The following is a 16442-nucleotide window of genomic DNA, read 5'->3' as shown; positions in this document are numbered from 1 at the left end:
CTGCTGGTGCTGCTGCAGCGTCGCCGGGCCCAGGGTGGCACCGGCCTGTCCTGAGCCCCGGGCTGGACACGGACTGGGCTGGGTGGCCCCGTGCTGGAGCATCCCGCGAGTGGGAGAACAGGTCCAGCCTCCCCTCCCGGCTGGGCTGGCACCTTTCCTGCGGGGCTGGGCACAGAGTGACCCCGTGCCACTGCTGGGGCACACGGGGGCCCTGGGGTCCAGCCGGGTGCCCTCAGGGAGGGACAGGGTGGGGCACCGGCGTCCCCGTGGCCTCCCCGGGCAGTGCCAGCAGCAGGGGGGGTGTGGATTTTCCTGCCACACGGAGAAATCCCATCTGTGCCAGCCTGGCACCGGGAGCTCCCGGCCCCGGGGGACACGGGCCGAGCTGGGGGTGCAAACAAATCCCCGGGGCGTTGCAAGGAAACACTGGGGCAGCTTTTCCTCCTCCAAGGAATCAGGTTTCCCACCTGCCGAGAAGGAGCTGCAGGAGCGTGGAAGCCTCGGCAGCAAAGCCCCAGTTTTTTAGCCCCTGTTGTGGCAGCAGGCAAGCAAAACAAACAAACAAATAAATAACATTCCCAACCTTTCCTGCAGCACATCGGCTGCTTTGGCGTTTAATTGCTTGGGAGGGGCCGGGAATAAACCCACACTGGAGCTGCACAACAGGACCTTGCCCATGGCCAGGACAAGGAAGCAGCTGCTGCTCAGCCCTGATGCCTGTGCACTCACAGAGTAAGGAAATAAAACCCTGGGCCAAAGGTTTGATTTTACACTTTATTTCAAAAAAAAGAAAACACAAAACAAGAACACCATAACCCCAAAAAACACTCGAATTTCAAACAATTATATTAATGGCGCTGCTCTTGCAGCCAGCTGGGAGACGATTCGTGGTTGCAGACCAACTGCTTGAGGGCATTTCGGTTCTCAAACCTCCAAGTATAAATAATTTCTCCATCAATATCAGAAAATAACTTATTATTATTATATATCTTAGCATAAAAACGTGAGAATTACCATCCCAAAAATACAACAACATTGCTGGCAAAAGGCCTCGATTAACCTTGTTTGCTCGTTAAGGTGTTTAAAGCAGGAACTTTAAGTGGCACTTAAGGACAGAAAGAGTGAGGGGTGTTCTCGGGAGGGCACCCCGGGCACGTCGGGCTGGGCTCATCCCTTGTTTTCCTTGGCTCCCACACTCGGCATCGCTCGGCTCCAGTCCCACGCCTCGCTCCACTGCAGCCAAACCCCCCCCGACGTCAGTTTTAGCTTTATAATTTTATATTTTTTTTGTTGTTGTTGGGTTTTATTTTTCCTTCCCCCCCCACCCCCCGGAATCCTGGAGCCGGGACAGGGAGTTCCTTCCTGAGCAACTGCGAAAGTCTTGCACCACTCCAGCGGGATGGGGCTGGGCTCGGGGTCACCGCTCCGGGAGGTTGATCACCGGCACCCACTGGTCCAGGTACCGGCTCTCCCGGCAGAAACACATCAGCTGACTCAGCGCTGGATCCTTCCACTGCGAGGCCTGCGGGTTCTGGAAAGGGGACGGCAAAAAGCTTCAGCAGGGCAGCAAAAACAACCCGAGTGCGGCACGGGGGGGGGGGGGGGAACAAAAAGCACAGCAGAAGGCCCAGGAGTGTGAATCATCTTAAATTGCTACCGAGGCAAACAAACAAGTCAAGCCTGGAAGCATGTGAGGAGTTTAGCTTTGGACTCTGGGGCAGAGTAGGGAAGGGGGGAAAAAAAATAAAAAGAGAGAGAGATAAAAGGGGGGAGGGAAAGGAAAGAAAAAGGGAAAAATAAAGAGGGGAGGGGAAAAATAGAGAAGGGGAAGGGAGGAAAAATAGGGAAACCCCCCCCCCCCAGAACAACAGGAGAAAGAGGGGAAAAACAAAGGAGAAAGATGGGGGAGATAAAGCAGAAGAAGGGGAGCAGGACCCCCCTTTCCCCGGGGCGCGGGAAGCCCCGCGGGACCCCCGGTGCCGGCCCGCTGAGGCCGCGGGTTCGAGCCCCGGGCGCGGCATGTCGAGGGGTCCCGGCCGGCAGCGGGGACCCGCGGGTGTCCCCCCGCGGCGGCGGCCCGGGCTCACCGTGACGAGCACGCAGTGCAGGTCCGCGGGCGGGTCGGGGCCCGCGGCGGGCAGCAGCAGCTGCGCCAGGCGCGCCGGGTTGCTGACGCGCAGGATGTTGATGTCGTTCTCGCAGCAGAAGGCCCGCAGCAGAGTGAAGTGGATCTGCAGCGCCGCGTCCCCCGCCTCCTCCTCCTCGGCCGCCAGCAGGCACAGCACCACGTTATCGGGGTCCCTGCGGGGCACCGCCGTCACCGCGGGCGCACCGGGCAGGGGGCAGCGGGGGGTACGGGGGGTCACTCACACGTTGAGCAGCTTGGCCGCCTCGTAGACGCCGAGGGTGAGGCTCCGCTGGCTCAGCGCCTTGCTCAGCACCTCCTCGAGCGCGTCCCCCGCCTGCTCCATCCTGCGCCGGGACACGCGGCACCGGCCGTCACCGGCCACCCCGCGCCGCTCCCCGCCCGACCCCCGCCGCCCCCCCGGCCTCACCTCCCGGCGGCGCGGCGCTCCCCGGGCAGCTCCTCCAGAGTCATCACGGGGACGAGGGCACGGGGACAGGGCCGGGCACGGGGACAGGGCCGGACGCGGGACACGGACGGACACCGGGCACGGACGGACACCGGGCACGGGACGCGGCCGCGCTCCGGCCGCTCCGGCCCCGCCGCCTGTGCCGGACAAAGGCGCCCCGCGCGCGCTACCCCCGCCCGCCCCGGCCAACCCGCGCCACCCTCATTTGCATACCCCGCTGCCATTGGCCTATGCAAATGAGACCACGCCCACGTGCTGCGGAGCCCGGCCGGGCCTGACCCCGCTCGGAGCGGTCGGGAACGGGGACAGGGAATGGGATTGGGAATGGGAATGGGACACGGGCAGGGACACCTGCCACAGACCAGCCTGCTCCCAGCCCCAATGTCCAACCTGGCCTTGGACACTGCCAGGGATCCAAGGGCAGCCCCAGCTGCTCTGGGAATTCTATTCCAGGGCCTCCTCACCTTCCCAGCCAGGAATTCCTTCCCAAGATCCCATCCAGCCCTGCCCTCTGGCAGTGGGAAGCCATTCCCTGTGTCCTGTCCCTCCATGCCTTGTCCCCAGTCCCTCTGCAGCTCTCCTGGAGCCCCTTCAGGCCCTGCCAGGGGCTCTGAGCTCTCCCTGGAGCCTTCTCCTCTCCAGGTGAGCACCCCCAGCTCTGCCAGCCTGGCTCCAGAGGGGCTCCAGCCCTGGAGCAGCTCTGGGGGCTCCTCTGGATTTCTCCAGCAGCTCCACGTCCTCCTGGTGTTGATCCCAGGGCTGGGGCAGCTCTGCAGGTGGGGCCTCACCTGAGAGGGGCAGTGGGACAGAATCCCATCCTTCGATGGATGCAGTTCTCTGTCTTCCCTGCCTCCACAGGGGTTGCACTCTTGCAGTGCTCCTTCCAGGGGACACCAGTGTGCTCAGGACACAGCCTCACCAACCTTCAAACACAGAGACAACGTTTGCCACAGGGAACAACGTGGCTGCCCCATCCCTGGCAGTGTCCAAGGCCAGGCTGGATGCAGCTTGGAGCAATCTGGGATGGTGGAAGGTGTCCCTGCCATGGCAGGGGTGGCACTGGATGATCTTTAAGGTCCCTTCCAACCCAAACCAGTCTGTGGTTCTGTGATCTCTCCCTTTGCAGGTTTCCAAGAACTTGGTGCTTCTCCGGGAAGCTGCTCCCACTCCAGATGTCCCGTGTCAGCCCTGCAGACCTCCAGGGAGGATTTCTCCTGACGGGTGCTGTGTCAAAGCTTTCTCAGCTGTTGCACCCAAACCCCTCCATCCTCCCACAGCCGGTACCAGAGCTCTTTCCCAGCCTGGCTGTGGGCTGGCACATTCCCACTGGCTCCATAGAGCAGGGCTGCAGTCGGGACCCTTGGTGGTCCCTCATGGAGATTTTGGCAGCGTGTGCTTTAAAGTTTTGCTTGTGTCAGTGTTTTCCTCCAGCTCCTGAACAGCAGGAGCCATTTTCCACAGTGGTGTTTGCCGAAGCACAATGTGCAGAGGGTGGTGCCGAGCTGCTCTCCGTGCACCTCCTGCAGGATCACTGAACTGGCCATCTGGGACACGAGATATCACAGAATCACAGCGTCCTGGGATGGTTTGGGTTGGAAGGGACCTTAGGGACCGTTTTGTCCCACCCCCTGCCTTGGCAAGGACAGCTCCCACCATCCCAGGTTTCTCCAAGCCCTGTCCCGCCTGGAACACTTCAGGGACATATGAAACCATATGAAACCAGAATGCAGAGGGTGATTTCAGTACCCCCCGGTTGCGTTGGCTCCGGGAGGAAACCTGGCAGGAGTTTGTTCTGCAAGTGCCCCCCCGGCTGGGCTCTGGCTGCCCCCGTCCTGCTGCTGCAGCCTGATGAGACTCGACACGACTTAACGAAGCCCACAGCGTTGGGAGAAAGGGGGAAAAAGCCCTTTTTGCATCAGGTGGAGGGGTGGCAGATGGCCGGACCGCGGCAAAACAGGTGGGAGCATTGTATGGTGACCCTCCGAATTAAGTTCGCTTAATTTGCTGTATCTCTATTAGCAACTGCAGGCGAGGGCTCTGCGGCGAGGGCTCCGGCCCCGCAGCCCCATCTGTGCCGGCCCCAGAGCTAAATCTGTCTCGGAGGCAGCTGGGAGGCAGCTGAAGCCTCTTTTCTCTCTCCTGCGCGGCGGCAGCTCCGGGACCCGGCAGGCAATGCTCTGAAACTGCGCTTTCCCTGCAGGCTTCCCGGCTGGGCGCAGTTTTCCTGTCTCTCCCTTTTCCCAGAGGAGCAGCAGGGATGCCCAGGAGGTGCCTGGGTGCCTCGGCTCTGCTGCGGGGACAGTGGGTGGCTGTGCTGGGGATGTGCCGTGGCTGCCGGCTGGGCAGCCCGGGATGGAGCCGGACCCGCAGTTGTCCCTCCGTCAGTTCCCAGCTGGCAGCTGCTGCTAAACCTTCCTTTCATCGCCTGCCAAAAGCGGCCGGGGTGTTTTGCTCTCCCCCTGCCCTTTAATCCTGACTTTCATCATTCACCAGGCTGTGCTTGCCCTCCCCTCCGTGTTCAGCATCACAGAGTCGGGGGTCAGGAGCTGTGTCAGGCTCAGCCAAGGGGCTCAGCTCTTCCCCCCCACCCGGCAGACCCTCACCCCAAATGTTCTCTGGCTGTGGGGTTTGGCTGCCCATGGTTGGAGGCAGCTTGGCGAGCAGTGGGTTAACCCCCAGGGATGTGGGAGATGCCCACTGGAGCCCTCGATGGGAGCTGTGCTGGGGAGGACTTCTGGGCCAGCTGGAGAGGTGCTTCCTGCGCGTCAGAGCCTCAAGTTGTTTAATTTCAGTTTTTGGGAATGAGACCAACCATCAAACAGTGTCGGTGAGAGGTGACAAAGCCCCGTCCCTGCCGGAGCCACCGGCAGACAGCCAAGGCCCTTCCCGGGGGCTGCCTCCGGGTGGTCCCAGCCCCTGAGCCCCACAGGGCCTTCTGCTCCCTTCCCACTTGGCTCTCTGCTGTCCCTTGTTTGGGTGTCCCTGATCCGTTCCCTTCTTTCCCTGCATTGCCCTGTCCCACATGGGGCCTCTGTCCAGCCCCGCTGGCCCCTTGACCATCCTGCTGTGTCCGCTTGCTGGGACACCCCACGCTGCTGTGCCAGGGCCACTGAGCGTTCCCAGTCCCCTCCGGATCCGCTGGATACCGAGGGCAGCGGGTGCTGCTGCAAAGCAAACGCCAGCTTGCACATTCCAGGGGCGGCCTCTGGTCCAGCAGCCGCTGTTTTCCCAGTGCCACCAGTTCCATGTCACCGACCTGACCCCGGTGCCCCAGCTCACTGCTGTGTGCAGCTTCCACCTTCCCAGAGCAGGGCATGCCACCCCGGAGCCTTGCAGGAGCAGATCCCCCAGGCTCTGACACCCAGGAAACTTTGGCTTTGCCTCCCTGTGGAGCAGGGCAGAAGCCTGGCGTTGCCCCAGGGTCCAGCTTCCCTGGCACCATCAGTGCCATGTCCCCTCCAGCGCTGGCAGCACAACAAGAGCAAGAAGGCACTTTCCCCCTGTTTTTCTTGGAGTTTCTCCATCCCTGATGGAACTAAAAGCGGGGTTCAGCTGGAGCTACCTCTGCTGGTGTTCAGGGTTTGACTTTGGCCAGACCTGGGAGCGCACAGGGCAGCCAGGAAGTCTGGGCCTGGCTGGGTTTGGCTCTGGAGCTGGGCACGGTGCCAGCAGCTTTCTCAACCTCCCAGGTCACGGGAGTGCAGCTGAGAGCCCGGCTCGGTGGCACGGAGCAGGGATGGGACTTCCCTGGAACAGACAGCCACCTCCTGCCTGGCCCAGGCTCCTTTGCAGGCTCCTGACTGGGGGTTACCTCCCCCAAAGGTGGGAGGGCAGGGGGCTGGGGGGCTGCGGGATCTGGGATGTGTTTATCCCACCCGGTTTGCCTGCACTCAGCACATTCCTGTGGCCCTCCGTGGTGCTGGAACATAGCTGGGTCTCCCTGGCTGCAGCACTCTGGGGCTCGGCAGCAGGAACTCTGCAAACAGGGAGCACAGGTGGGAGCCTGGGAGTGCTTTAATGGCTTTGAACTGAAGGAGGGGGGATGGAAATTAGAGATTAGGAGGAAATTCTTGGCTGTGAGGGTGGTGAGACCCTGGCAGCTGTGGCTGCTCCATTCCTGGAAGTGCTCAAAGCTGGGTTGGACAGGGCTTGGAGCAGCCTGGGATAGTGGAAGGTGTCCCTGCCCACTCCCCAGGAGAGTGGAACTGGATGAGCTCTAAGGTGGCTTCCAGCCCAGGATTCTATGATTATATGGATCACCCATGTCCCACCACCCTGGGTAGCTGCTGGAATGTCTTTTCCTTCCCCAGCCTGTGAGGTGCTGCCCCAGCAAGTCCCTGCTCGGCTCCCAGCAGCTCCTCACACCTGTGAATTCAGGGCAGCAGAAACCTGCGCTGCTGCTGGCAGGGAAATTCCATCTGCCTGCCATCCCTTGCCCTGGATGCATCCCTCCACCCCTCCTCCCTGCATGGAGCAGGTGTTTTTCACACCCTGTGCAGGCCGGGCTCACGTGGCAGCCTCGAGTGCTGGTGGGAATCATCCGGCCGGGCAGCGCCGGGCGAAGTCCAGGATGGGGACAGGGAGAGCTGTAGGAAAATAAAACCAAACTTTGTCCATTTAATGGCAGCGTGGGGCCATAAACCAGCACACGAGTGGCTCTTCCGTGAGGGAACACTGTCCTGCCCCACAAGGAATTGGCTTCCTGTGCCCTGCTGGAGACACCCAGCCTCCCTGTTTCCCAGGTGCTTTGCTTTCCCTGTGCATGCAGAAGAGCTCTGGTATGAGCAGAGGGAGGGCTGGACCCTCCCCAAACCAGCCCCCAGTCATGAACGTGGAATCAGGGAACTGGGCTGGTTCAGCCTCCAGTCAGAGTTACATTTCCTGGTGTTCTGTGGGCAGCAGGGAGCTCGGGGGGGGACATTAAATCATTCAGCTGAATTCATTTTGTCTCCTATAGATACACGGAGTGGGAAGAGTGTTTGGAAAGCAAAGGGGAAGGACCTTGGAGCGAAGCCCTGAGTTCGATGGTCATTGCAGCAGAGATAATGAGACTGGGGTGTTTATTTGAGAGCAGATTACAAAATATAAACTAAAATATATAATATAAAATGCATATAATGTTTATGAGACCCCATTGCAGAGCTGCCTCCAGCCCTGGGGTCCAACAGCAGGAGGACTTGGAGCTGCTGGAGTGATTCCAGAGGAGCCCCAGGAGCTGCTGCAGGGCTGGAGCCCCTCTGCTCTGGAGCCAGGCTGGCAGAGCTGGGGGTGCTCACCTGGAGAGGAGAAGGCTCCAGGGAGAGCTCAGAGCCCCTGGCAGGGCCTGAAGGGGCTCCAGGAGAGCTGCAGAGGGACTGGGGACAAGGCATGGAGGGACAGGACACAGGGAATGTCTTCCCAGTGCCAGAGGGCAGGGCTGGATGGGAGATTGGGAAGGAATTCCTGGCTGGGGAGGTGGGGAGGCCCTGGAATAGAATTCCCAGAGCAGCTGTGGCTGCCCCTGGATCCCTGGCAGTGTCCAAGGCCAGGCTGGATGGGTTTGGAGCATCCCTGCCCAGGTTCGGCCCCTGCCCGCACACGGACAGGGACAGGGACAGGACAGGGACAGGGACAGGACAGGGACACGGAGGGGACGCTGCCGCCGTCGCTCCGGTGCCCTCTGGCGGCCGCACCGGGGGGAGCACCCGGGAGCTCAAGCCGGGATATCGCGGCTCTGGCACGGCAGGAAAAATGCGTTTGTTGGTTTTTTTGATGTAGTTTTGCAGTAAGGAAAAAGAGAACGATGAGTGCAGCCTTTAATCATGGGATCCTGACAAGGACAGCCTGGTGGCACCAGTGGGATTAGGGTCTGTTTGTGCTGACCCCCCTGCCCCACTGTGGGGCTGCAGGCTGGGGGCCGCCAACATCCCAGAGAGTCACTTGGGCTGCGAAACCAGAGGAAACATTGGGTGAGAAACCATCCCATGGAGGATGGAGGCAGCGGCTGCAGGAGCAGTGGGAGCAGGGTGGGATGGACCTCAGGACGTCCCATCCTGATGGCATCTCCACACCAAACCTGTCCAGCGGTGCAGAGAGCAGGGGAGCCCCAGGGGAATGTGGGGCTTGTGCCCCAAGCCCAGAAGCTCTTTAGGAGGAATTAGAGGTGATGAAAGAAGCAGAAAAATGCAGCTGCACATGCTCCAGGGCACCTGCAGGGAGCTGCTTCCTGGCTGGCCTCATGGAGCAGCAATGTCCTGTGGAGCAGGAGCAGGGCCGGGGGCTCCCGGCATCCCTGAGCGCTGCCATGTCACCGGGGATGTGGCTGACACCGGGGATGTGGCTGACACCGCTTCCCACCTGCCACGGGGGGTGGAGGACCTGCACTCACTTCCTGGAGCAGTCAGGCCAATCCTTTAACATGAACCTGCTAACAAGGGTGATTTGTTTGTCTTGCGAAAACGCACACTTCTTTTTTAATATGCATAATTTTCTAATTAGAATTAGAATTAGAATTAGTTGGAAAGAGATGATCTTTAAGGTCCCTTCCAGCCCAAACCATTCTGTGATCCAATCACCTTGACCATAAACAGGACCTGTGCCATGGACAGGACGGGATGCCCACCATGCCACCGGCCTGGGGATGATGCCCACCATGCCACCAGCCTGGGGAGTGCGCTCCCTGTGGCACCTTATCAGAGCTGTCAGTCCTGCAGCTCCCTGCTCGTTTGTGTCCTTATCTAAGGGAGCAGCTGTGGGGACCCTGTGGGACATCAGCACTGGGACGGTCCATGAGCGACACAAGGCAGAGGGTGAAGAACTCAGGGGAAGAATCCTCAGTGTGGGGAGGGGTTGGGGGTCTTGCTGCAGGTCCTGGGCTGCAGGCTGAGCATCTTTCATTTGTCTGTGGTGCCTGCAGCCCAGGAGCCAGGCGGGATGGGTGGGATCCAGGCAGGACGGGTGGCCAGGCAAAGGTTCACTTCCTGGGCAGGAGCTCTCGCAAACACATCCCGAGCCTTTGCATCTCCTCCTCAGGAGACACTTTTGTGGCCGATGCCTTAAGGACGGTGTGTGATGGAGAGCCAGCCCCCGGATGCTCAGCCTGTGAGCAGCCTCCTGTGCGCTGCCCTGAGGTCCAGCCCCTTCATCCCCCCAAATATCCATGGAAAAGGGTGGTCTCTGCACCTCAATATTCCTGCCTGTACATCAGCTCCGGGCTCAGGAAGCACCCCAACCCCGCTCTACACCCCAAGGATGCACAGCAAGCCTACCCGGGGTGCACTGCACCTACCAGGATTTGGGATCCCCTTTGGAGGGCTTGGGACAGGCGGGAGCAGTGGGGACACCTCCCAAGCTGCCACCCGAGCCGCAGCTGAGCCGAACGTGCGACAACAGCCCCGAGGCTTGTTTGAGACGTGCGGGTCGGGCAGCCCACGCCGCTCGTTAGCAGAGCTGGGTGCCTGTAATCACCCTAATGAGTAGGTGCCTCGCCGAGCAGCAGCAGAGGCAGTTCCGTGACCTCCTTTCGGCGTGTTTGATCTGCCTGTTCCTGTATTTCCTTACCCGGGCCAGCTGCTGCCGCAGCAGCTCGATCAGCACGCGTGGGCCCGGGGCTCCCGGGAACAGCTCCCGGGAACAGCTCCTGGGAATACCAGCCTGGGAATACCAGCCTGGTCCGTGACAGACGGTGCTGGCAGGAATGGCTCCGGCTCATGGCCCAAACCTGGCACCACGCTGGTGGCGGAGGCGGTGTCATCCCCGCGCCTGGAACACGCGAGGTTTCTGCACGGGAGCTGCTGCTGCTGCTCCTGCACGTCCTGCTCTGCCCAGAGTCCCACCGAGGTCCTGGAGTTTGCGCCAAGCCTGTTTCAATCAAGCACAGCAGAGCAAAGGGGTGCTCAGCTGAGTGCTGGGGAGCTGGTGCTGGGATCACTCCGTGTGCTGCACACCCCTCAAGGATTTCTCCCCACTTCCCCGGGGGTCCTGCAGGGCTGGGCTCCTCCCAGAGCCCAAACAGGCAGGAGAAGCAGGCAGGAGGATCAGGCTGGACAAGGAAAACTGAGGGCCCTGCCCCATGTGCAAACAGCAGCGGCTGGGTGCTCCCAGGCTGGGCTGCTGGCACGGAGGGCTTGGCTCAGGTCAGTTTTGTGTCAAATGCAACTGCAGGGACGAGAAAAACCAAGCACTGGGGCTGGGTCGTGTTTGGGACAGGTGCCTCGTGTGAGAAGGGCTTTGGGTGCCAGAGGGTCTGGGATGGGCTGCGCTGATCCCTGCTCCAGCAGAGTTTATCCTGGTGCCACCAGGCTCAGGGCTCAGCTGGTGCAGCAAAGACCTCGGCCAAGCTCAACCTCCTTGCTCTCCTGCAGCTGCCAGGTGGGAAACTGTGTCTTCCTTAACTCAGCCCTGCCTTGGCCGTGCCCCAAAATAAACCTACACTCGTTCCTGCCCTGCATTGTGCTCCATAAAACAAAAAGGCCGTTTTTATTTGTGCAGCGGATGAACTCTGTGCTCCCCGCAGCCGCTGGAGGGGCAGGCTGAGGGTGGTGAGAGTGAGCGGGAAGGATGAGGATGGTGAGAGTGAGCAGGAAGGCTGAGGATGGTGAGAGTGAGCGGGAAGGATGAGGATGGTGAGAGTGAGCAGGAAGGCTGAGGATGGTGAGAGTGAGCAGGAAGGATGAGGATGGTGAGAGTGAGCGGGACGGACGAGGATGATGAAGGTGGGCACTGTCCCTCCGCAGCCCCACGCCAGGCAGGGTTGGTGTGGGGTGACTCAGAGCACTCTCGCCTGCCCCGGCTCGGCAGCAATTCCCGCGGATCCAGTGGAGCTGCCGGCTCAGCAGCCCGGCCCAGCTCCCTTGGCCGCCCTCCACGCCCCGCGGCCGGTCCCGCTCGGAGCTGGGTGAGCAAACAGGACGGGCTGGTTTTCGGCACGGCGAGAACGAGCCGGGCTTGGCGCTGGCAGGGCTTGGAGGCAGCTCCATCCCCACCATCACTTCCCCAGGGGGACCGTGACTGGCTGAGGGTCTCCTGGACAGCCTCAGTGGCAGTGTCACCGTGGGGCACGCTGACACTTGTACCCCAGAGGGTTTCATTGCCCCAGGGACAGTGCCAGCCCAGATTTTGTCTGTCTGTCGGTTCAGGATAAAGGGCAGTGAGTCAGCCTGCTGGAAGATGGCTGTTGCAGGAGCTCCTGTGCACATTCCATGTGCGAGGGTATCCCAGTCATCACTGGCATCCCCGTATCCCTCTCAGGCACCTGATTCCCCCAGCACCAAGGCCTGTGGCTGTGGGCAAGGGTCAGCAGCGAGCCTGGAGCAGGAGGCTGAGCTGCTCCAGGCCAGGCAGTGGGGAAGGAGTGGGGGAGGCACAACTCCCAACACCGAACACGCGGCCGTAGGCTGCCCCACGCTCGGCTGCAATCGCGGTTTAACGTGTTCCCTTTCCTGCCACCCACAGGGCTGCAACACCAGCACAGCCAGCCTGAAATAAGGCGGCACAGGGGGAAAAACACAGCGTCTTTGCTTTTTCCAGGCAGAGCAGGCCCTGCTCCAGCTGCCGGTGCGTTCCCGTGGCCGTGTGGCGGTGCCAGCGGCGGGCGCGTGGGAGGAGGCAGCGGGCACAAAGTGGCCGTGTCAGCGGCAGCGAGACGGGAGCAGCCTGTGGAAGCAGAGGCAGCTTGAGCTGGCAGGGAGGAGCAGCTTTCTACTCAGACAGTTACCAGCCTGCCCAGCGGGTTCCACTTAGGCACGTCCCAGTCCTCCCAGCAGTGCTGCACCTGGCCCTTGGCTGTTCCATGGAGACGCCTCCTAATTTTTCACCCCTAATTTCCCCCAGTAATGACCCTGGGAAGAGCTGCTGCGGGTGCTGGAGGTGGCAGCCGGAGGGGCTTGGGCAGGAGGGCTTGGTGCCCACTGGGAGCTGAGCCCAGCAGTGGTGGGTGCTGGGATGTGGAGGCTCCCCTTGGTCCCGCAGCACCGTGATCCCAGTGTGCCTGAGCTCTCCTGAGCCTTTTATGAAGGGGAAATACAATTTTCTCCTCTTCTCCATCTTTTCAGATTAGGAAGGGAAAGCCTCTCTCCTCCAGGGCAGTTTCCAAGGGAGGTGTTTGATCACCGCAGCCAAGGAGGCTCCTGTGCACCCACCCCTGGAAGTGTTCAAGGCCAGGTTGGAGCAATCTTGGAGTTTTGGAAGGTGTCCTTGCCCATGGCAGGGGCTGGAACGGAATGAGCTTTTAGGTCTTTCCAACCCAACCCATTCTGTGATTCTATGACTCCGTGCCCCAGTCCCTCCTGGCCCCCCCCATTCTGCAGCACCAGGCTTTGGGAGCCAGGGAAGGGGTGGCTGGAGCACAGCTCACAGAAACCAGCCCAGCTCACAGAAACCAGCCCAGCTCACAGAAACCAGCCCAGCTCACAGAAATAGCAGCGACAGAAGGAGTGTTTGGTGTACCCGACCTTCTGCTTCGTACAGCTCCAGTGCTGCTTTTCCAAACTAAAAATACCTCTTACCTTGACTGCTCCAAGGAAGAACACTTGCTCGACAGGTTGTTTAGGATTCAGGGGAAGAAAGTTCAGGCAGAGCTCAATTACTCTGCCTTAATTTACAAGCCAACTTCTGTGTCTGCATGATTTGCTTCGCTTGTCTGTGCACATTTTAAAGCACAGAGCAATGCTGGGGGAGGGCATTTTTCACTGCACGTACTTAGGGTAGAAATACTGCTGTTATTCACATCTTTACAGCCCTCCTCATAATGAAACTGCTGCATTTTCTGCCATATTAAAAAAACCAATTAGTGCTGTGCTGAAATGAGCAGAATATGTGGGAGGATAAAGACGTGCATTGCAGATCGTGAATGTCCTCGTGACTTCTGCCTTCTCCTGGTCATTCCTGCTGTCCCGCTGGGCAGTGCTGGGTAATTCCGGGAGTTCGTCTCGGAAGGGATCCATGTGTGTATGCAAGCTGAGAAGTTGCTACATTTCTCTGTGATGTGTGTGAATTTTTTCATTCTCAGAAGTCATGGCCATACTTGACTTTATTTGGAAGCAATCCCTGTATTTCCTGTGGCCTGGAATCACAGAATCATTAAAGTTGGAAAAGACATCCAAGATCATTGAAGCCAACCTAAGGAAAGATTCATCTCGAAGAAACCTCCAAGCAGTATCCTCCTTGTTCACATATTGTCTATGCTGACTGTGAAATAACTGAAAACCCCATAAACCAGATTTATAAAGTCAAAAAGTAGGAAAACCATGGTTTTGGAATGGAGCAAGGACCCAGCTGAATACTCTTCTCCCTGCTGTAAACTTGCTGCATTTCCTATTCCTGCTTATTAAGCAGGCAGCTGGCAGCTGCTGGCAAAGCTTTGGAATAGCAGAGGAGCGCAGCGTGTCCGAAGGCTCTCGGGGCCTCTTTTGGGCAGCAGCTCTTTAGGTGGGATATCCATAGGCCACGGAGCGCTGTGTGTCCCAGCCAGAAATAGCACTGGAGATCTGCTCCTCTGACCGGTGGAAATGCTGGTTTACTCCAGCGGGGAAGGAGAACACCCATGTCTGTCATGCAGGAGGATGGAAGAAGCCAGCCCAGCTCTTGGTGGCAGCTCCTGGAAGACTTCTTTGTGTTTTTTAATCACCCTCGCTGTCTGCTAGTGCCTAATGAGTGCAGACCTTGCCATCCGTCCTTCCCTCAGCCAGTCACAGTGTCCTGATCCAGTGTGGGCTGGGATTCCTGCAAGGCCGTGCCTGTCCAGCAAGGAAAACTTATCAATTGGAATGTGCCAGTTAAAGAGTTGTTTTTCAAATGAGGTCTAAACACAGGTGACTTCTGTCCTGTCCTGGTCCTTTGCGTGACCCACAACGCTTGTGTGGGTAGAGCACTAGGATCCTCCCTTGGTGTAAAGGCTCCCTTTTAGTTTGAATATTTTAAACCCCCTTTTTTAATGTTAGGAATGGAAGTGTTGTCTTGTGGCCAGCAGTGCTTGAAAACTGTGAATTATACTCGTGGACAGCGTTGTCATTTGGACTTTTGACCCACATGGCTGATTGTGGGGCCGCTTAAATGCAAACAGCAACATGCAAACACAGAGTGTGACGCTCCAGAGAGGAGCTTCCTGCAGGCTGCAATTCCCGCTTCCTGCTGTGCAGAATGCCCAGCTCCGGTAACCGCGTTCACATGATGATCGATTTCCCCGTTTGTATTAAATACTTGGAGTCTGTTTTCATCATACAATGATGGAATGGTTTGGGTTGGAAAGGACCTTACAGACCATCTGGTTCCATCTCTTGCCATGGGCAGGGACACCTTCCACTGTCCCAGGCTGCTCCAAGCCCCGTCCAAACCTGGCCTTGGACACTGCCAGGGATCCAGGGGCAGCCACAGCTGCTCTGGGAAATCCATTCCAGGGCCTCCCCACCCTCCCAGCGAACAATTCCTTCCCAGTATCCCATCTAACCCTGCCCTCTGGCAGTGGGAAGCCGTTCCCCCTTGTCCTGTCACTATCTGCCTGTGTTTGGCACGTGTTTAACTCAAGCTGTCATCCCAAACCTTTCATGCACTTGGAAAATTGTGAAATACCGAGCACACATCAGCAGCACAGGGGAGCTGGACGTGCGCAGCCCTTTCCAAAGCAACAAAAGGCAGATGCTCTGGCTTCCCTTGGAGTTGCAAATCCCAACCCTCGGAGCCAGGCAGACCATTTCCGTGAGCAAATCCCCTCCCATAAAGCTGCCAGTGCCATCTGGCAAAAGCACGTCAGGGATCTGAGTAGGAATCGTTTGCGTTTTGTTCATAAAATCTGCGTGTGATGCAACGCGGCCTCGGAGCGTGTGACGGGGCATCCAGGCTTTTCCTGGAAACATCGGCACGTCCACGCAGTGTTTTAATTAGGTGTTGCTTGGTGCCATTTGATTCATCCCTAAAAGGCTTTGAGAAAAGAATGTTTTCAGTTCTCAGGGTATAATTTATGGTGATTATTCATATCCCGGGAAGGGGGTGAGCTGCTCCAATCCCCCTCAGAGCCACTGCAGGAGGGGTTTGGTTTCCTCGAAAACCTCCCAAAAACAGAGCACAGGGAGTTGTGGCACTGAAGGGAAATACAATGAAGAACAATCCATGAAACCAAAAATTTTTAGTTTATTTGAAGAAACTAAACTATGGAGTTTTCCAAACCAGTTGGTGTTGAGTCTTGAATTTATGAGCAACGCGCATTCAAGAACTGAACAAATGTAATTAAATTAATTTTGAAAGCAATTATTTCAAGCTTCTTGGAACAGGCAAAGCAAATATTGGAAATAACATCCTTGCTGAGAACAAAGTTTATTTTATAACAGGTGCCAAAAGGTTCTGATGACTTAGAGATATAAACTGTGAGCAATCAAATCGTGTTTTGAAGGACATGTCAAATCTGTGCCTGTTTATTACATTTTAATCTCTTGATAGAATGCCTTTTGGCTATAACCAGATACACACACACACACGTATTCATGTATAAAAATATTATAATAGTGGTGTACTGACATAATTGCATCAACTTATTACTATTAGTATACAACATTTAATATATTAATATTAATATTGTGTGTCGCATATTATGTATTATGCATTATGTGTTATTATGTTATTATATACTATACATCGCTGTAGATACTATCACATATGATATATATTACATATTATTATATACAGCAATATACAGTATTTATTTCTACTGTATACCGCTATATTAATAGTATATTAATACGTATTAATCGCGCAAACATCTACCACCTCCACTTGACACTGCCTGCTACGTCTGTCCGCTAATTAGACGAGCAGAAATGCCCACGAAGGCGGGAAATCTTGTTCTAACTTTCAGCTCAAGGCCTGAAAATCAACTTT

The 16442-nt window shown here is 57.7% G+C and overlaps 1 protein-coding gene across 1 annotated transcript; it reads right to left on the bottom strand.

The window, feature by feature from the left end:
• Window positions 1-755: 755 nt before the first annotated feature.
• On the bottom strand, window positions 756-2750 carry GADD45A (growth arrest and DNA damage inducible alpha). Its single transcript, XM_032118540.1, has 4 exons — window positions 2556-2750; window positions 2371-2472; window positions 2088-2301; window positions 756-1531 (listed from the first exon to the last, which is right to left on the bottom strand). The coding sequence occupies exons 1-4, from the start codon at window positions 2597-2599 to the stop codon at window positions 1418-1420; spliced, it is 474 nt and encodes a 157-aa protein (XP_031974431.1). The 5' UTR covers window positions 2600-2750; the 3' UTR covers window positions 756-1417.
• Between the last annotated feature and the right edge of the window lie 13692 nt (window positions 2751-16442).

Source organism: Corvus moneduloides, chromosome 9 (assembly GCF_009650955.1).
Source record: "Corvus moneduloides isolate bCorMon1 chromosome 9, bCorMon1.pri, whole genome shotgun sequence".
Taxonomy (NCBI): domain Eukaryota; kingdom Metazoa; phylum Chordata; class Aves; order Passeriformes; family Corvidae; genus Corvus; species Corvus moneduloides.
The sequence above is the reverse complement of the archived record's forward strand: the minus strand, read 5'-3'. Positions and strand labels throughout refer to the sequence as shown.

Excerpts from the sequence above, each read along its gene's own strand:
- GADD45A (XM_032118540.1), bottom strand. The coding sequence starts at position 2,599 with ATGACTCTGGAGGAGCTGCCCGGGGAGCGCCGCGCCGCCGGGAG. Across the intron at positions 2,473-2,555 it reads GAGCGCCGCGCCGCCGGGAG|GATGGAGCAGGCGGGGGACG; the intron begins GTGAGGCCGGGG and ends GTCCCGGCGCAG. Across the intron at positions 1,532-2,087 it reads TGCACTGCGTGCTCGTCACG|AACCCGCAGGCCTCGCAGTG; the intron begins GTGAGCCCGGGC and ends TCCCCTTTCCAG.